We start from the raw sequence: 21,814 nt of genomic DNA, 5'->3' as shown, positions 1-21,814 counted from the left end.
CCTTCGTTTGGCAGCAGGGGAAGTCAAGTCTAAGAATGAAGTCACTCCTTACAATTTTTTTTCCTCTGCAGTTTGTGGCTGTGTCTCACCGCTACTACCATGTGGTTTATCCATAGACCTCCAGGTTATTTTAGTGATAACTACACTCCCACAACCCCAACATATCTAAACAATAATGATAATATTTTAAACAAGCCAGCCAGTTTTTAAAGTGAATCACGTTTCTGCATTTTTCTTGGATCAGCCATTGAACCGACCAAGTAGCCGAATATACGGGTGCGTCTACATCATACATAACTGTCTGCGATTATCAAAACATTCCTTGACAAAATATTCCTCCTCGGTGTTTGCTTTTCTTTTCTCTGTTTCTTTAACTCACGTTGGATAGGAACAAGGTTTATTGTTTTAGGCTTTTCCGAACATGCATCAGTATTTACACTACATTGGAAGCATTTGCTTCCAATGAAAATCTTGTCTTAGATTACCGCTCAGCAGTGTAATTTCCCTCCCAGATGGGAGTAAAGTAGCTGTATTTGCCTAAAAACAGTAGGAAGAACAAACTATGCATTAAGCCCGGGCTGTTTTTGGCTTGACCTAATGATGTAACAGAAACCTTTTATTTGTGATAGGTCATTGCCAGGGATCGAAAGGAGGAGATCTGGCGCTGGCTTGAAAGTTTTCTCCATTATATTTACATAAGTCTTCACTTTACAGAATTCTGTTCCTAATGCTTCTGCTTTCGTACGGCAGAAATAAACAGGAAGGGTTCTGGTGAGTGTTATACATGGAATGCAGAGAGAGGCCTTCCTCTCCTAATGGAGTATATAATTCAGGTGCCCTTAAGGCATATGCTTTCAGAAATTCTTTTGCCCGAGGTAATGGGAAGCCGAGACTGTTTTAAGGCCTTGATTATCTATTGATGCGAAAAGCTGGATAAAAAGTCATCTCCGTTGGATTGTAGTAGGTATTTCCATAAATAATCAATTAACTGTATTTTTGTTTAATGTTAAGTAGAGTGGATGCTGCCTTGTATATATATTTTTTGCATTTTTTTTATAAGGTAGAAGTTATTGTTGAAAAAATGGGACAGGAAATAAGGTTATACCCCCCCTCCCCAAAAAGTCCAAGTGAATTCAAAGTGGCTGCTGTTTAATCAACAAATGTGTATTGCTTTTCAAACGGTGCCTCTTTAGCATATAAAGCAGATTGGCTCATTGAAATTTTAAATGCAGATGATCTGGTTCTCGGAGCATGCCTCTTTGATGCAGGTTTAGATTTTCATGGTTTACACACAAAAAGAAAATAGGAAGATTCAGGCACAGGTTTGTGCGACCTGTGACTGTGCAAGCAATTCCTTAAAGATGAAATAGGTCACCGGAGCCTTAAACCTACAGCACTTTCTCCTTATAAAATTAGCACTAAAATATTTTATTTCATATTGCCTTTTTCTGTACAAATGAAATACACATTAATCAGACATAGATTATCTTTATCTGTAGCATTCTCAGATATTAGGTGGATTTTTCACTTAATAACCCTTAAGGGGTACAGTTCAAATATTGCAGAATAAATTGTGGTGTGACTTTATCCCATCAATATTCAAAGGGTTAAATTCATCAGCTAGTACACCAACGTCCCAGATATATCAACAAAAGCTCGAATTCAGATTTTTTTTCCCCAGTGTAAACATTGCATGATAAGGTATACACATCCAATAGCAGAGCCCCTAAATCATATCGTAAACTTGCATTCTCCAGCCAAGTAAGCAGCACCGACTTTCTACGATGCTTGAGAAACAGATCTGTTCTCATGGACACCGGCTGCTTGCACATTCAGAGGAAGTGGAAATTTGGGATACATTTCAATCATTTCAGTACTTTTAGAGCGTTTAATTATGCAGGGGGTGGTTGTAGGACTACAAAAAAGTACCAACAAAGCTTGATGCTATTACTTGCTTATCTCCTTATAGTCTAACATAATTGTAGATGTTTTGAGCTTTGCAGGAATTAAATATTTAAGTGTAACCAAAATGTAATAACCGAATAGTAACATTTCTTTTAAATAATGGACTTACGTCTACTGAACATTTCCTCTTATGTGGAAAGAGTACCAAATGTCCGTAAAACACCCTTATGCACGTGGGCACAGGAAGGGTGCAGTATCTCAAAAACCATTCCATGCTTGCCAAGGTTTCAAAATCTTTGTTATTACCGCTATATTAAACCTCATTCTAGCTAATAAGCCCAATAGGGTAACAGTGGAGTCTCTTCAACTAATGGGAAACAAATCACAAAAAATGAGAAGACATCACTACTCATATGTGAAACATTGCCTTTGTGAAGATTCAGGAGCACCCATGCCAACTAAGAGCTATTACTGCTTAGGAACTGGTGATACAACCAGTCTTCAACAACTTGTACTAACAATAACAATGGCTTCTACCTAACCTGGTATAATACTGTTCTAAGACAGAAAATCCCTCCATAAAATGATAAAGGTTCTAAAGAGGAAAACCTATCATATGCATTAAAGTCTAACACCAACTCTCCTTTATTTGTGTTTTTCTAGGTGATGGTTTGGATAACAGTGTAGCCTCACCCAGCACAGGAGATGATGATGACCCAGACAAGGACAAAAAACGTCATAAAAAGCGGGGTATCTTTCCTAAAGTAGCCACGAACATCATGAGAGCCTGGCTATTTCAACATTTAACAGTAAGTTCTTATACAAGTTACACAAATTAAATTAAGAGAAATTCATATTATTAGTATTTTTTTTTATTTAAAATGTCAAGCAATAACAGGAAAAAAAATGTATGGGTTAGAGACCAACATTAAAAAAAAGGGCTCTTAGATTTCAGTAAGTGATAAAAAGTGTATTTATCAAGGAGAAAATTTGGAAATTTTGCTACAATCACATAATTTGGGGCAACGTCCATGGACTAGAATAACACTAGGATTTCCATGTTCCATTTTTAATCTCTGATTAAATCAAACTTACTTGGTTTACGTCCTTCGTTGTCAGAATCAAGTATCCTATATGAATTTTATACTTATTGGCCTGTCAACGCCTGCCCCTTTATATGTTTAAGCCTTATTGAATTCCAGTAATGTGATCCATTTGCAGACAGAAAACAAAAAAATGCTAAAAAGCATAGTAACAAATACTTGTTTAATTATCAAAATATGCAGGAATGTGAAAAAAAATTGTATAATCACACACACACACATATATATGTATATATATATATATACATAGAGAGAAGTAACGTATGCTTGTATGATCACAATTATCGCAGATATACAGCTGTTTATTTAACCTCATGGTGCATGTTATGTCTCGATTTTCTTACGTTCAAAAGGAAATCGACAATGTGTAATAATTTCTTCCTGTGCTTTCCCCAGTGGCTACTAAAGCATAGTTCATTGTTTGAATTGGTTTTGAGTAGCTCATTGTCTTGTCAGGTATTACTGATTCAATTACAAAGATACTGCATGTGCGTAGCGCAGAACAAATGGTTCTTTCATGAAACACGTGCCAGCTATCAAACAAAATTTTGGCTATAAAGCTATTTATTTATCGCGAGATTTTATTAGTGTACGTGGATTTCTAATTGTTATTAATATTTCTGTAATTTCGAATTGATCGTATGTAGCATTTGCTAATTCTATGTGCCAGGACTATTTCGTCCCTGTGATATTATTCCTTCTAGTTCTATTAAATGTATTTCTTTATTTTCACAGAATACAAAGCAATGCGTATAATAGAATACAATGTAATAAATTGTTTAATACAATTTTGATAAATGTTATTATTATTATTATAAAATGTATTTATCTAGTGACCTTACATTCCACAGCACTATACACTGTGCTATATTAATATATCTGATGATTGTATAATGCATAATCATCTCAATCTCAAACTCGTATTATCTACCTTATTCCGCAATTTTGTATTTTTTTAAAAAACTTGATATTAACTACACAGTCCAACAACGTAGCCTACGACCTTTCATCTTTTCAAATAAAATTAATAAATACAAATTATGTGTGCATATAACACAGAATGCTTGTACAACAACACGAGCTGGATTTACAAGGCTTTCTGAACGAGCTGGAATGCACTACGTGTAACGGTCCAACCATCCAGCTCCTGCACTACATATGTTTGTCTTTTTTTATCTCCAGGACTAAGAATATTAAAACATAGCCGATGCAGCGCCTTCTATTGAAAAGGTGATACCTGACCTGTATCGTGACTGCTTAAAGACTTCAAAACTGGCACAGAACAATTCCTAATAGTAACAATGACCTTCGGGTTACTCATTTCCTGCCTCTTAATGCCCTGTGAGGTTAAATTCAGGTCTTCTTAGCCGCCATGAAATTCTCTCCCCATTTGTCACTATTACTTAGTCGATCAGGGGAGAGTTTCAAATAACTATACATTATGCAGAGCTCTTAATTGACACTACCTGATTCCCAACGTAGTATGATTAAAACCATGCAAAATGCAAATCTGTGCACTTTCATGTCATGCCACATTATGTTTTATTATTTTGGGTATCCTCTTTCCAAAGCCATAAGGAAACCCTTTGATAATTTTTCTGCGGCTTATTTCAATAGAGCGTTCCCAGTTCAGGCACATTCTGCTGCTATTTTCCATAGTAACCGATTCTGTAAACCCAGGACCTCGGTAGGAATGTGTGTACTTTATTGTAACATCACTAGAACAAGCTGTAAACATCTCAGCAGATGTGTGCATGGCGGTGTCTTTTTATATGTATTCTTCTGTACGCATTAAAGAATACAATAACGAGAAACACTACATATATTAAAATTAATATTTAAAAAAGATTACATAGGGACAGACTGTGACAGTGATATCACCGGTGGACTTTACCTGCATTATGTGGTGGGACTCACACACCTCCACAAAAAATACAGGAATTATAGGCCGCACCCTAAAAGTTTGGCGCTATTTAAAAAAAAATATATTTTTCTTTTGCATTCCTCAAGAAATGAAACTTTCCCTTGTAGTTCAAACTTAGGCAAATAACCCATGCACATTGCTGAGCCTACATTTAGAAAGATATTCTTGTCTAACAAAGTTTTTGCCTTAAAGAGGAAGAATTGCCAGATAAGAACGATGTTGCACTTATCAATGGGAAGATCAAGTATTACACCCATAGTAGGCATCAGCTTGATGGATCAGCAAAAGAGAATGCCATAGAACCAGCTCCTGGCCTAGTGTGTGCACATGTACAAAGTGTTCTAAATGATGGCACGCTGACGTATCTATGCAGCTTTTCTAATAAACCCATCTAAAAGTGCCGTGTATAGAATATCAATATTGTTCCGCGGGAGAGGGCCTTTTCGGCCTTAGCTTGAAGGCACGTTACTGTGACAGTCCCTGGAAAATTACTCCGTTGAGGACTATCTTCCTTCATCCTTCAATGCCACTGATGCCACGTTAAGAGTTGTGTTCTAGTTTGTGAGTCTTGATAGATTGATACATTTTATCGATCAGAATATGCTTTTTTTATATGATAGAAAAAATACTGCTCCAGGGAAAAGGTTCTACTGCCTAAAATATTACATTGACATAGCTAAATCTCACCCTGAAATCGAAAGCTCGCCAATACTCTTGAGGGCTTTTAATATAAGTCTAAACCCTATAATCTTCCTAAATATGGCAATATCCACCTAATTACACAAGAACATTATCTGGCACAAATGTGATTAATGGTAATTTTCAAAAACACTCTCTTCCTGATTCCAGCCAACGTCCTTAAAGTTTAACTGTTTAGCAAGTCAAGGTGGAAACGAGCAGAAAAGTTTCCTTTACCCACCGCTTACCCTGTTTAAATGTTATTTGTGTTTTGGCTTTTTTCCCACCTTGTGCACAAACAAAGCAAAAGTGTTTCGAGATTTAAGAGAACCTTTGTAAAGATACACACTGTCACTGATTCCTCTGTTTGAATGGTGTGAGTAGGATCTACAATCGTCCGCCTCATTTAGAAGTATTTTTTTTTTCACTTCTTTCTTGTTTAATTTAACAAGAAAACCAGTAGTAAATTAAAGCCGCTGCTCGAAATCCCACCGCGAGCCTGTTTTGCAGTTGGCTCCCCTGTGAAAAGACAATTTGTGAAATTATGTGATCGAGTAATTAGTAGAAACCAGGGCTCCTGATTGTTGCCATGCTTGTGCGATGAGGGCCTGCTAAAGAAAAAAATAAAATTAGATAAAATAACGGATTATTACCCAGGCAAGTTGGCTCAAAGCTTCTTCGTTTATTTGTAAACAGAATATTTAGTGACCACATAGGAAGTTGCTATAATCACCAGCTCGTAAAGAAACCACAGAAGTACTTTTTCGATTTGTACAGAGTGCTCATGTAAAATTTAAGCTGGGAAGCAGCCTCCCTGCTTAATGTAATTAGGATCTAATTTACCACCCTGTGCACACAGATGTAATAATGCCTTCATATTTATTCAGTCTTTAAGCACATTATAGCATACCTCAGTGCAGCAGTTAGCTAGGAGAAACAGGTGTGAACCCTTTTATAATTCATAGTTACATGGCATGCACATTGTATATCCTGGGAAATATTTACCCGAGTCGGAACAAAAACAATGTCTTTTGTACAAACGATAATTGACAGTTACCCCCTTTATGGGCTCGTGTATTTCTCAATGGTTAAGTAAAGCAAATGCAAGAAAAAAATCAATAGGCTTTGCAGAGTCTTGGATGTGCCTCATATACTGCAGGACAGAATGACAGATGCGATGCATACGAGCATTTAAGTATTAATGCATTGGAGCCATCTTGCCGTGCCGGCCAAGAAATATTCTGCAATATTGTAGCACAGAAAATAATTAGCAGCCTACAGGATTAGTGGGTTGTGATTTGAACGTTCCCTGGATTCAAGATCTGTGCCGGAATGTTGTTGAGAACATTTGTTCTGTTATGTTTATTTGTTTTTGCCAAAAATCAATTGAAAGGATATGTTTCATAGGCTGCTACTCTATAGTTGCTAATTGCGATCATTCATAATGGACTGTGGCTTCCCCATTGAGTGTAAAAGATGATTTTTCTAGATAATCAGATTTCACTTTATTTGCAGAAATCACAGTAAACTATGATTCGAACAGAAGGCATCCAGCACACAGTGGTTTTCAGACGTAATTCTTTATATCAGTAACATATTTACCTTTGCCCTAGACCTGAGCTAGGGCAGCGCCACCAGTGGTTCCCTCCAAGCCATCACTCACTTAATACTGAGTGTCAGGGTATGAACTATGGAGGCTCTGAGTACTTCATAGTGTTGATGGGCCGGTTGGGGAGATCAATGATTTAACCGGCTTATGGAACAATGGGCTACAGGAAGCTTGGTCGCCCAAGAGGTGCTGACCCCCAGTACTTGGAGGTCAACATAGGACAGAATATGCCACTGATGTTACCCCCTTTGATTAAATTTTATTATATTACTAATAAGATCATTTCAGTATAAACCATTCAGCATCCTCCAGGACATACAGAGGGTATCAGTATTTTCTATTTACTTATACCTCTGTGTTTTCACATTGGAAGAATGCTGCTCAGAAGAATCACCCTCATATAGCCTGTTAAAACATATTTTGTCTGTTGAAAGGGTGAATGCCCCTTTTACAGCTGTGGGCATGTAATTTACTATAAAAGTTCCCAGGTGAATGCAAGACAGATATCGATAAATAGTTAATGAGCTTTAAATGACTAATAGTTTGTTTGCTGGGAGTTTTTGAAGACATAGGAACATAGTTGTAGAATGGAACATTCAATGGAACATACCTTTGCGTTTTAAGTGAACTGTGTATTTATTGTTGAGTATGTTGAGTTTGCATTGTCCAGTAGTATAGTAGGGTTGCTATATTTAATGAACAATTTATGCAAACCAAGTTGTTCAGGAATTGATCTGCATACTTGCTTTCAATGCAGTTCTATCACTTGTACATCATCGTATATGTTCGATACTCACAGTAAGTACTGTTAAGGTGACTATTTCTCTTTAAGATATTTATCCAAATTAGTAATAAACTAATGCAGTACTATAGGCTCTGGCATTGCAGATCATGGTCTCTAGAGTTTTAGCTGTTAACCACTTCTTTCTATGATGCATACCACATGGAGTGGTATAAGAACAATGTTGTATTTTTAATGATCTCCATTGTGCTAAAATAAATAAAGAGCTTTGAGTAACCATGAATTAATACTTTAGAAACCAAATGAACAATAACCACGGCAAATTGTACCCCTGCAGATCCTGGCGAGCTTTTATAACAATTTAAATAATTCTATTTTATGATATTTTGGTTCACACTCAATTGGGTTTCAAACCACTCTCAAGTCGGACAATTTCTGCAAATTTAAGATCATAAGTGTTCTTGATAAAACTAGTTGCAAATTTTATTACAAGAAGATGCTTCACGTTTCTTAGCCGAGTGTAAAGCAATGGACTACTTTTCTATAGCATGATGGTAGTGGCTCTTCAATGATGCAGTAGGTCCATGATGACAGAACGTATTGAAGATATATATGTCTATGATTGGTGGTGGAGAAGGCTGTCAGGACTGTGTGGTGTAAAACAGAACAGAGTGATGACAGAACCCTGTCGTTTGCTTTATTGCTATGATGACAACATACAGTGATGATGGTTTCCTTTGTCATATTCTCATATTTGGTCACTAAAGCGAGAATTTGGAGTAGAGTTGACCATTTCAAATGCCTGATAATACTATACATTACAAAGGGCTAATACTGGAGAACTTCTTGGATAACCCTGTATAGTGCATAGTTAAAACAATGAGAGTTCTTGGAATTCACCCCATTTGTTGAACTTTGCATTATGCAGAGCCAGCTAACTGTGGTGCCTTTTTAATTACGTCATGTATTTTGTTTGACCATCAAGAGTCATAGGATGTTTGTAATTCACAAGACATCAGTTGTTCTGTGCTTGGTCCCCAGGATGTCAGCTCACTAGTCACCCATGGTATCCTGGAGCAGACATATCATGCTGTCACTGACTTGGCAGGGAGTCTTATTTCCCCCCCTTCCAGTTTGCATAAGGAATAGAGAGAGTCCTCAACACAGTCACAGAAATACACATTATACTTTTTTTAAAATAGCTGCCATCTGTGAAAAATCTGACATGGAAGATGTATAAAAACCCCATAGATTGTAAACCTTCCAGCAGGGTCTCTTTACCTAATGTATCAGTTTGTCTTAGTTTGTCGATTCTAAATCTGTCATGCCCCTTGAATATATGTATTGTAAGAAGAGCTGTGTAAATTGTTGGCACTATATAAACAATATAATAAATAATAATAATAATAACTGGATAATGTTGAGTATTAAAAAGAAGAAAGTTCAGTTTAGAACATGATCAGCAACCAAAAATAAATCACAAACATATTGAACAAATTAATACATTTTGAAAAGAATAATTTAAAAAATTTCCATAGGATTATCTGGATTACCTTGGTGGGGAACTCTTTCTTATTTCTCATTAGTATTGAGAAGCATTTTGTAGGGGAAGTCATGGATATGAAGCATAGCTGAGTCAAATCACTCAGTTTAGCTTTTATTGAGACCTAATGTGCCCCGAACCTACACCTTCCCTTGAAAACATCATCAATTACAAGAATGACAGGCCCCGGGGATTCCATGTAAGGAGGTCACTTGTGGAAGTCATCTAAAGGGGAAAAAGAATGGCATTAAATGACATCCATTCCATCCGGCTACATGAAACACCACGTCAAATGGTGGTCTAAGGCAAAGAGAAAACATGATCTTTAACACCTGTTTTTGAATATTATAAAAACACATCAGTGTTGCTGGTATTTTACTGTGCTCCAGAGTCCTTGTGCTCCAACCTAATAAAATATTAAGTTTAAAAAATAAACGCATGGAACCCAGCTATACAATGCTGATGAATAAGTAGGGGCTACTTAAATAAAAATAACATTGCTGTGTTTCGGGCAACTGGGTGAATACATTTGTACTTCCTGTTACACTTTAGGTCAGCTTCCTGTTCAGAAATAGCACATGAAGCGCAAAGAAATATAGCACCCCTGTCTGGTGGAAATGTAGCAAAAACTTAAAATAACTCATCCTATGGACCTTAACAGAACATTTATGAAGACTACAAGCTTTAAGTTCATATAGCAAGAGATACATTTTAGCGAAAGTAAAAGCTGACCTATAAATGTTAAAACATACATTTTGAGAGTCATTTTGTCTCTGAAATGCAAAAAAAAACATAAGGGAGACCAAGTTGTGTGGATCCTTTTATTGGAAGAGCCAGGAGAGAAAGCTTGTTAAACTTGCATGAACGTATATCTTTTTTTGTGATGTTGTGGAGTTGTTTAAAATGGAAATAGATTGATGATGTTTAGTTTACCTTAAAGTAAACAGCAAAAGACAAGACTATCTGAATTAATGACCCACACATTATTTCAACCCAAAAGACTAATGTTGTGAAAAGGAGGTTAGACAAATAAACAAAGTTTGTGAGTCAGTACTTTATCTTTGAGCTGATAGTCTTTCTTTGACATCTGAGTAATCCGCAGTTACATTTCACTAGCCAGGAATATCCAGAAGTGAAGCGTCACCGTAGGTAAAAGAACATTTTCCCTTTAGGAGTTTCTCGGAAAGCTATGTGAGTAAATAATAATAATAGTGGTATTTTATGTTATTTCTGTATGTGATCTTATAGCTTACATTGTTGTAGCGTTGACCTACGTACTTCTCATCTGCTCCATCTTGTTTGGTATTGTTAAGGATGTCTTATGTTTTTGTGTACATCAGCAGGTCAATAAACAAGCCCTGGAACTTCAAAATCCCCAAGCATTAGTTTTAATAATGATAGTTTAAATTACATAGAGACTTAAAAAAGAAGTTCCCTCGAGAGATCAACACGTAAGAGTTATTGACATGTAAACATGGTGAAGAGAGTTGGAGGAAGTCTCCAGGGCGGTCCAAACATGATTTCCTAAAAGTGAAAGACAAATAAAAGTCCTCCATTCAAGACCGCGAGGCAATGTCATCCTAATGTTGGAAAGTCGGCTCACAGCTACTCGGCTATTGCGGGCATTTGTGCCCTTGTCGCTCGGATTACCGCTGTGCCACGTGCACAGCAACACAATGCATAAAGGCGAGGGTTATTTCTAGGACAGATAATTGAACATTAATACTCGCTGACACTGTCGCAGAAATGATATGTCAACCTGACAGGGCCTATGTGCTTACATCTGCTGATTGGCTGCAGACGAAGGGGATGTTTGTCAGATCAGACCTCAGGCCTCAATGCTGTAGAGCCAAGGAGTATGTAAACCATTAATCATGAGCTGCCATCTTTGGTTCGACAAGCCATTAACCAATTCGCTGCCGAAAATAGGGTTCAAAGAACATTGTTTCCTTGTAATGGGAACCATATGTGTAAATTTCTAGAGTTAAAAAAAAAATTCTGGCAGTAATATAACATAAATGGATAATATGTCTATAATATATTTTACTTGCTCACTAATTTGGTCTGCTACATGGGGATATCATTTTTTTAAATACTGCATGTCAATTTCATTCTGTTGTTTGCTTAGCGATGCAATCTGTTCCTTTTTTTTCTTTTTGTCCTCTTTTTTTATCTGTGTATTTTACCCAAGATTAACTTCCAGAGCAAGTAAAGATAAGTATAATTGATACCTAAACAAAGATTACTATTCTTTTATAATTACAATGGTGAAAACTCATCAAGAACTTTTTTGTTGTTGGGGGAGAGGGTTATAGCAGGGGTTTAATTTGTCTTTTAATTGCATCAAAGAAAGGCCCCCTACATAAGTTTATCAGGGCCACTTAAAGCATAGCCTTAATCCCAATTTTATAAAACATCAAAACTGCTTTTACATGGGATGCAGAGCTTTTAATTCCATGGTTGGCAGCCTGGGGGTTAAGCTAATTTCCAACCATGGGAAAACAGCATCTTAGAACCGAATCAAAAGGTAACTACCATATTGTAATTATTCAAGCATGGTTTATTTCAGCTCCACTTGTTTATAAAATGAGACCCCCGAGATGATCCATTTTCATATATTTCAACAATTGTTGTTTGAAAACTCCCCGTTGTACTTTATGCACAAAGAAAAAAAAAGACTTCATCTGTTAAGATCTAGTTATTCTTTGTTGTTACAGTAAGTGAAGTTATTAAATAGTATTTTATTCCCTTGCTTGTAAAGCCCATCATTTGTGTCATTAGATTTACATTTTTATTTAATTGGAACAGTCGTATCTGAAAGGTTTATGTGCAGAATAATATCCACATGAACTTCGGCTCGCTGATATTTTTATGACTTTTTAATAGTCATATGTGCATTGTGTGTTCAGCAAGAAAAAAAATGTTGCTTTTAGTTTAAACTAAAATCAAATAAACCTAGTGACATAGTTTATAATTATCTTATTCTATATTGTAATATATTTGTTAGTATTTTCATAGCTTTCAGCACTTTTGGTACTAAGAGCTCAAAGGGGTGCAGTGTACACTGGACAAATATGGAATGTTAATATCATAATAAATTGGAAGAATTATTCTCATTGTATAAAGCAGATGCTCTGTTTTGATTTACTGGTGTGTATCCCATAATCTTAAAATGGGTTTACTCAGAAATATCCAGTGAGGATTAGAATCTGAAACCATTAAAATTATGGGTTTTTAGAATACAGAATAGCTAGCAGATTAAACGGGAGTATATGTGAGTGATTTATTAAAATCTTTCACCGTAAAAACTAGTACAAGGGATTCCCATAATTATTTGGGCTGATGTTCTAATTGCTGTATTTTTTAATCATTTAACATATAGGATTTAAGTAGTCACAAGTTTGTTTACTTTGTGGAGCAGAAAATTGGCACTAAGGTTGAAAAGTTTAAGGTCACTTATCTGTTTTCATGGAAAACAAGGACATTTCTAGCAAAAGGGTTTTGCAATGTTCAATTATAATTAAGTTTGGATCAGCCAACACAATGTGCCATTGGAGTGATGGAGGTGATAAAGGGCCTCTTTATGCCTGAATATAAGGATATTACATTAAAAATCTCCAGCTACAAAAGTCATTGACATTAACAATGTCTACACTGTATTTCTGATCCATTTGATGTTATTTGTAGACAAAATGTGCTTTTCTTTAAAAAACAATGACATTTCTAAGTGACCCCAAACTTTTGAACGTTAGTGTAAATATGCATACATACATACACACCTTAACTAGTAGTACAATATACACACTGATTGCGTTTTGAGGTTATAAAAGTATCAATGAAATGAATTCAAACGTCTTAACTTGAATTTGTATTATATCTCCAGAGATATGTATTTGTATTGACTTTTGAATATTGTGTATCTGGGATGAACCAGCGCTTGTCAAGTGTCCTTGTGAGCCAATTTCCTAATGATGTTTAGACACTTAACTTACTGAATAGAGCTCTTCTAGTTTCCTACAGTTTCTTCATCTTTGTTAACTGTATATTATGGTCTTACTAAGATTTGAGAGTACAAAATCAACTAATACTCCCCTGTAGAAGACATAAATACAGTAAATCTGGTTAAGAAACTGATGTCTTCAAGAGAACGTCTCATTAAAAAATATTTTTCTCCTTGACCAAAAAATACATTGCTAGTTTGATCTCATTTTGCTGTGTTAAACTTTCTTTATCTGCAGCCATGTAGGCTGCCATTTTTGTCAGTCATGTGATACTGTGGATGGCATTTCCTGCTCAAACACCACACTGAGCTAATGCTTTACGGCAAAGCTAATGGTTTACGGCAATGCTAATGCATTACACTACTCCATAGACTTTCATTAGTCAATGTCCGACTGGGTGATTAACAATAAACCACTGTATTGTTTACAGCCGACAGTATGATAAGGAGTCAGGGTTTTTGTCTTAGCCCAGTCTAAGACTTACACTGGGCTAAGATAGCAGCTGCCTAAAAACATTATAGTATGCAAAAACTAGAACCGCTTCAAAGAAATGGCACAATATTTTTATTTCTATTCTGGTAATAAAATAATTGGTAGGAGTTCTCTTTTAAAAACATTAGCTGTACTTTGTGGAAACTATAAATTATGTTGTTCTTCTCGAGCAAATTTAGCTTTAACATGACCCCATCGAGGGTTTACTCATGGCTGTTCTGCTGTAAAACATGATTCTTTCAAGTCCGAGCCTCAAACCTGGGCTAACTGTTCAAGACCGAGTGTGCGAGTTGAATTGGCGGGGGTTTTAGTTATGCATAATGTGAATCATTGCTGTACTTTGCGACTTTGGTGTTTTAGTGGTGATTGGATATGTGGGAATGTAAAAGCAATTTATGAGGTACGTTATGACCACAAGGCAATGGAGTGCGTGTGGATTCCGCCGGTCACGTCAAATTTGTTGTGTCACATTGTATATATGCTTGTACATTACCGTTCACCTTGTAATCATGTAAAACTAGCATAAAGCATAGACACGAGGGCTTTCTCCGATGTAATATTTTCGTTTTCAGCATGCTTCGCTAATGAATTATTGCATTTTTATTAAAATAAATACATCAGCTTACATTCATGGGAATATCTCAATATACACTTGGAAAAGCTGAAATACAGCAAAAACTTCTGACAATGGCGCCTTTATCCCAGGGCTTAAAATCTGGTTTACAGCAAAATAAGATTTAGGATTTGCTCCACACTGTGGGCTAACTAAATAAATATTTTAGATTATGTAATGTCTCATATTAAAGTAATGCAGCACAGTGGAAAATATGCATACCAACATTTTATATGTATAATATACAAATCACTAGCTTTTTTTTAATATATATATATATATATATATATATATATTTATTTATTTTTTTTTTATTTTTTTTTCTGCTAGCTTCTGGTCAGTTTTAGCCATTTAGTAGCAAACAGTTTAAAAAATATAATTTTTTTTTTTTTTTAAACCCCTCTTTTTTTAATGCATCGCCCTCCCTGCCCTTCGTTAACTCTTTGGCTGCCACATGCACCTGCATCGCGTTACTAACCGCCGTGGGGTTAACAGTGCACTTAATAGTGAAAGGTGAGAAGGAATGTGAAAACACTTGGCTGGCGATGTTAATACTTGCGAACCGGGCTTGAATCCCCTGTCTCTGTAGATTTCAATGTCCCCTCTGACTGCTGGCAGGCTGCTTCCAGCTGTGGCAGGCATGATGCAGTGAATTGCTTTTGAATGTTCTTTACTCAAATAGGCAGTAATTACAAGCTTAAAGAGGTTTAGTGGTCCAGTAAACTACATAATCACCTCTGAATTAGGCTAGGCTCATCAGTTGCAGTCCAGCAAGCCGAAGTCTGCTGTTTGTATTCAAGCCTTTATCACGTAGCAACCTGAGCAGCAGGTGTGGAACAGTGAGAATCCTTCTTAAACTCAACCGTCTACTGGGGACAATGATCTTTAATGAGATGAAGCCACACTCTAACTGTATTTTAAGTGGGGAAATTAACACTGGAAATTATGTACCGTTTATTCGGTGGCGAAGATGTGCTGCGCTTAATAATGTTGTAAATGCGAAAATGTAATCCAAAATATTATGGGGAAAAAAAAATGGAGGGGCCTCCAGAACGTTGACTTGCGCATTTACAGGGTTTGAGAGCAGTTAAAAAACAAATGATTATGGAAATACGCTTTGCCCTGACAAACAAAATATTATTATCACATTGCCGGTAATGAGACATCTTATATGCATATGCTAAGTGGATTGGCTTGGTTTGCATCACTTTTAAGGTACTAATCAAAATCGCTGTTTAGGAAAACGGGCATTTAAGCAGTTTTATTATTGTTAATTCTGATTGCGAAATAATTGTGCTGTGCCGTTTCCACTGTGGAAACTCACCCTATTTTGAATGTAGTAGTGTATACATGGGCATGCACATGCAAAACCAGTAATATTTTGGGCTCACAGTCGGTATAGTTCTGGTCTTCAAGACTATTTCATCCCAACAAGGGCGTTCTCCACACATCATTTATGCCGAAAATACTAATTTAAAAAATGTATGGACTGAATAAGGACTCTTGGGAGCCGTGTATCTATTTCTTAAAGTTCCCCTAAGCCAGCCATGGCGGACTAGATCCAACATGATTTTAGTTATGCATCTTGGTATACTGCAGCTTATGTGGGTACATAAAAAGTAACAGGATGAGATAACTAGATACTACTAGAAATTCTTTAAACTGAGCCATATGGCCTAATGGGAAATGGGTAAAAATATCTTTTGTGACCACCATTGGCTAAATTTGCCCCCAGAATTCATTAAGTGAACCTGTTGCATAAAGTTTATTCAGTACAAGTGTTAAGAAACTGTGCAAGCACACATTCAATAACCTGAAAAATAATTGATACTGTAAGCTATTGTTTGAACACTCATCCAGCGGACCCTGCGTCTTCCATAATGCCCCAAATGATTAACTGCTCAAGTGAATTAAGAAGTCATCTACTAACCTAAAGCTAAGAACACAGGTCATAGACGCAGACACAGCTCAAGCCTCCAAAAATTCCTTTTTACCTTTTACACTAGATTCTTTGTTTCAGACCAACATCGAATCATCAGGTTAATCCAACAAGACTGAATGCAAGCTCACCAAACACAGCAATTCTAAGAAAGTCAGGAATGCCACACTTTGCATAGAATATTTTTTCCGACAAAAAAAAATCATTCTACAATGCTTATTTTTTGTTTTTTTTTTGTAAATATTTGTATAGTCTCTGCTCACATTTTTAATGGAATCAATTGTGCGATAGATTTATTTAATCTTTTAAGACCCCTGTAGTATTATTACATTGCATTCAATTTATAGAGCACCAGCAGATTCTGTAGCGCTATTACAATAGGGGGAAATGAAAATTACTATTAAAGTAGACAATATACAAAATTGCCAAACACATTAACACACCTTAAGACATACAGAGAAGAAGAAGAGAACCCTGCTCTAGTGAGCTCGCAATCTACTAGGAGGATGAAGGGGAATAGATCTTTGCTTAAGTTGAGGGATTGTTTGAGCGAAAATGAGTGAGCATTGAAGTTACTGGAACGACATTAGCCAAAGACACACGTTCACACACATTTTAACACACGCAGACACAGACACACACAGTAGCAACTCACTTACTAAGTTAGGGATATAAAGAGGTAAGTCCAGGGGTCAGGACTCAGTTCTTTGTCCCTACTCCTCAAGCATGCTGCCACCTATCTTGGGGGGGGGGCAATTGCCCCATTGCCCCCCCCCCGGTCCGCTAATGCTTTGAGTGTAATTACCTCGTTTGTACTTTAACAGGTCTGCAGTGATAATTCCACACTGTTCATGCTTATGTGGATTACCTGGAAATGTTATTCCGCGTCTTACCCACTGTTGTGATCTCAGAGGGTTATGTATGCTTTAGATTAGTCTTACAATAAAATAAGGTGTAAATAATACGATGCCTCACTGTTTCAAGAGACATCCGTGTTACTGCCTTCCTTTTAGCATCTGTCAGCATAAATGAGCTTTGACATGATCTGTTTATGAAGTCATCAGATTTCTATGATATTTTACTTATTCAGTCGAAGTTTACGAGTAGCTTCAGGGCAATATATAGCTCAAAATAAAACAAGGCTGCACTAGCTTGAATATTAAAGTGATCCTCAAGTTTTGGCTGTAAGCAGTGGCAGCTACTGCTGTATGAAATTATCATTTCTTGGAGTTAATAGGTCATTTCTTGAGGTGCTTCTAGGTTCCTTGTTTTCATCTGGAACTAAGCACACAAAATATATTCAGAATATCATATTAACCAAATAATGTCATCCAATATACGTACTCATATTCACTTCATGTGCTCATTTCTTTGAATGATGCCACCTTTAAAAGTTATTATTAGACTATCATAATCCAATAGTACGCTCTGGATATATATAACAACTACAATTTAAACCTCTCGTGCTATAGCGCTGAAAATGTTTTTTTTTGCATAATTTTCTGGTTATTTTTTTTTTTTCGTTCGATTAAGAAAAAATAAATTAATTGTTAGCATATAAAAATGTAAGCTCACAGGACAATGTTATCATTTCCATAATAGGATCGCAATATGATTGACATGGTCTCAATAAAGGACCATGATGTGATCTGAAATGTTGATTTGTTTGTTAAATAAAGTATTATTTGGAGACCCGTGAGTGCAAATCTCCATTTCTGGACTTTGTATCCATCTGGTGGGAGCTGCACCCGGGAAAGTAGTTATTATTGATTTATAAAAGCTGAGTGCAAGCCTTGTGGACTACGTATTTATAATAGAAAAAAAACAAGGGCACTTTTGCTTACTGCAAATCTTACTCCGAGGATATAAAATTATGAATGATATTGATTGCATTAAATTGAGGCATGCAGCAACCCGCTTATATGTGTATTCTTTTTCGTAAGAGATTATTCAGAGAAATATTTTTTAAAAAAATAGACATATTGGAAGTTTGGAAAAGTGATTGTGGTGCAAAGTGTAAAATATGATGTTATCACTATAGCAACTATGAGAGCAGTCCAGTCAGCGGGAAGAAGCCTTTAGTTTCTATGGTGGTTTTTAGATGTTGCTATAAAATAAAAATAACCGCCTTTATATTACAGGGACTAACATATTTTAAATAAATAAAATATACATAAATATATATATTTTTAAAAACTAATGTATGGCTCGGAAAGCGATAAATTCTTTTAAAATACAGCGATCTGCCGTCAGATTTCGCTGCTCAGGGCGGCCTCGTTTGCATTCAAGTATTTAGAAAGATACAGGGCACAGCTACTATAAATTCAAGCTATGTTCTAAGACTACGCCATGCCCTGCTTTTGTAATGCAAATTGCCAGCACAAAGTGCATCTTTGATAATGTTCACTCGGATGCAAAAACACATTCACCAAAACAGTAAGCCTAATTCAGAAAATTGAAATACAACAAACTAGGGTTTTTTTTTTAATTTCAAGCAAAGAAGAAAAATGTGTCTAATAGGCAATGCGGTTCCAATAAATATATTCTTTCTATAGATAGGCGTGCGTTTGCGACATTACTTTTCTATTAAAGTGTACGCGGCTGTTGCCTTTATTATATCGATAAGAAAAATCCTCTATATTCTTGTTATCGAAATATCCACAAAGGGCTTCTGTGTCTGTCTGTAACTATGAGCTAATTCCTGCCGACTGTCATTGGTGGCACATGTTCAAGAATAAAACATGTATTCTCTCCCTGTATAGGGCATGTACTGTGTACCTCCCTTACAGTGTATCACGGGAAGTTTGGGAAAGGAAATGGTTCTGCGGTTCTATTCTTGCAGTTACATGTGATTATTTGTTGCCGTTGAGCTCTTTGCTCTGCGATGAGACAAATGTAACAAATTTGTGTTAACATATTTTGTAGCGTTAATATAATTCAGCAGCAGGAGGAAAGTGGCCCTTGACACAGATCCGTTTTCTTCTTCATCCTCAGTGAGGGTATCAGTTGATGACATCACATGTAACTCCGATTCGCAACATATTATACTTGCCATACGGAAGAGTTGTTTCTTTTCTTTTATCGTTCCTTCTTCTTTCTGATTGCTTTTTCCTTCTTGCCAGCTTGTCCGTGTCTCACATTCTTAAGTAAAAATTAGGCTCATAATGATTTTGTGCAACAGACAAATTATCAGCGAGCGCGGGACTGTTATCTAGTAAACTTCTGCTCCCTTTCCATTTCCTGTCCTACCCCGCAGCTCCACACCCATTAATGAGACATAACAATCTGTATTCCTTCTCTGCCTTGGATAGCTAACAAAGCATCAACCGGACTAGGAGGCTTTTTAGAAAAGAACAGGTGTTATAGCATTGGTAAAACCAAAATAATCATAATACACTATAGTTATATGGATTCTATAAGTCCATCAAGACAATGTATCTTAATCTCTAGCTGTAGTGTCAGCATCCGCTTGAATCTCCCAAATACATCCGTTCTGTAGTGACTTTATTTATCTTGCTTCACACATGAAATGGCATGTGTTGAAAAAAGCACATTGCTCATAAAATATTGAGCAGCTCTTCCATCTCAGTCTTTATGCTGAGAGGTAAACACATTTAGTCTCTTCCTTTTAAGTCTTTTTCTGATAGAAAGCATCCCCCCATAATGGTAAAGGGGGAATGGGGGGCTTGTGATGTAGAAAAGAGAAACGTGTTTTCCATAAGGATGAAGTCACGTTTTGTTATCCGGTATATAGAATTGTGCGGCTTAGAACTTAAGGAAAAGCGTAAATGTGTTTGTTATTTTCTCATTTTGTAATTTGTTTTATCAACTGACCTAGAGTTGTAGAAAACCACGTGATATTTGGGTGCCACCTTCTTCATTCATCTGCATATGACTTTATTAGTCAAATGGTCCACTAGGGACCAAGGAGCAGGTGTTCTATTGTGTTCTATAAGGCAGCAAGACAAATCCTCCATGTGATTATCTAGCAGACCAAGATCGTTTAAGAGCTTTGAACACAAATTAAAAATCTATATGACAGGTCGGAAATGCTAGATTTCATGAAATTTCTACATGTTATGCATGTTTCCTAAAGAGAGTAGGATGTCCCCTTTAACTTTTCTGGTGCCAACAGGGTTACATGACATGCACCTCTTTGGATCTTCTCCTGTTACTCTGTAGCATAGACACGCTTGTGTCAAATGAAATTACTAAGGATGAAGTTTAAAACAGAACTTGTTTTGAGGTTTTGTTATCTCGGCAGCTAGCTCTGTGTAAGATTATTTTCAAATTTCCTTCATACATTACAAAACGCTGTCACAGGGGCATGGCAGAGAGGGAGAGAGAATGTTTTTGATATATGGTTACCAGAGCAGATAAGATAAACTGGCGTGTATCACTTTCTTGGCATCCGCATAGACTGCCAGTGGTGGAAACTTTGATGAAAGGAGTACATTTGGACAAGGAGGTTCATTAAGATATAAAGCTGGACATTTTCCATCTGCCTGTACCGATGTTTAGTTGTATTTCCTATTGTCATTAACTTGTTGTAAGGCTGGCTGTGCTCATGTTAAGCAGCTCTGAATTGTTAATGAAAAAAACTTTTTTTTTTTTTGGGCGAAGTGATGCAAATTTAATTAATATTGAATATTTAATAAGCTGGCGGGGAAGTTAAATGTTTAACTTTAATTTATCGCATTTAGGTCGTTGTTAGTCACTGCAGGACTGCTCTGATTTCATATGCTGCATACTGATTTTTTTCCTGTTTCAGATTCTTGCAAACAGCACTTATCTCCTACAGATGATCCTCTTGGGGGTGAGATGTTATTAGCTGGCAGCCTTGTGATAGGGGCTATGAAATAGTTACCTCTAGGAAGATTAAGAGCTATAATTTTCTATAACGCAGCCGATCTTTGATAAGGAAATGTATTGCCTTATTAACGTTTCTGTTCTGAAAAGTCATTATACCACATCTAGGTAACGATTTAATATATGTAAGAGTTCCCATTTTGTTTGTTTCTCACTTGTAGGAGGCCCAGCGCTCATCTGTGTTTGTTTATGTTATATATATTACAACAAATTGCATTTGTTAATAGAGCGCCAGCAGATTCCATAGCGCTATTACAAACAAAAAAAAAAATCATTAAAATCAGCATTATACAATTTGACTATATCGTTAGCACCCATTAAGACATACTGGTACAGAGAGAAAATAGGGTTCTGATCTTACGAGCGTCCTTATTTTATTTACAAGTGTGAGATCTA

General features: G+C 36.4%; 1 protein-coding gene across 4 annotated transcripts in view; it reads left to right on the top strand.

Moving 5' to 3' along the window:
* The window catches only part of MEIS1 (Meis homeobox 1), an 85,489-nt gene that overhangs the window by 42,878 nt on the left and 20,797 nt on the right, over nt 1-21,814 (top strand). For all 4 annotated transcript variants that reach the window (XM_053460603.1, XM_053460604.1, XM_053460605.1 and 1 more), the window contains exon 8: nt 2,569-2,714. In XM_053460603.1, the coding sequence (XP_053316578.1) occupies nt 2,569-2,714 (146 nt within the window). The remainder of the gene's footprint in view (nt 1-2,568; nt 2,715-21,814) is intronic.

This window comes from Spea bombifrons, chromosome 3 (assembly GCF_027358695.1).
Source record: "Spea bombifrons isolate aSpeBom1 chromosome 3, aSpeBom1.2.pri, whole genome shotgun sequence".
In the NCBI taxonomy this organism is placed as follows: domain Eukaryota; kingdom Metazoa; phylum Chordata; class Amphibia; order Anura; family Pelobatidae; genus Spea; species Spea bombifrons.
This window is presented reverse-complemented; position numbering and strand designations above follow the sequence as displayed.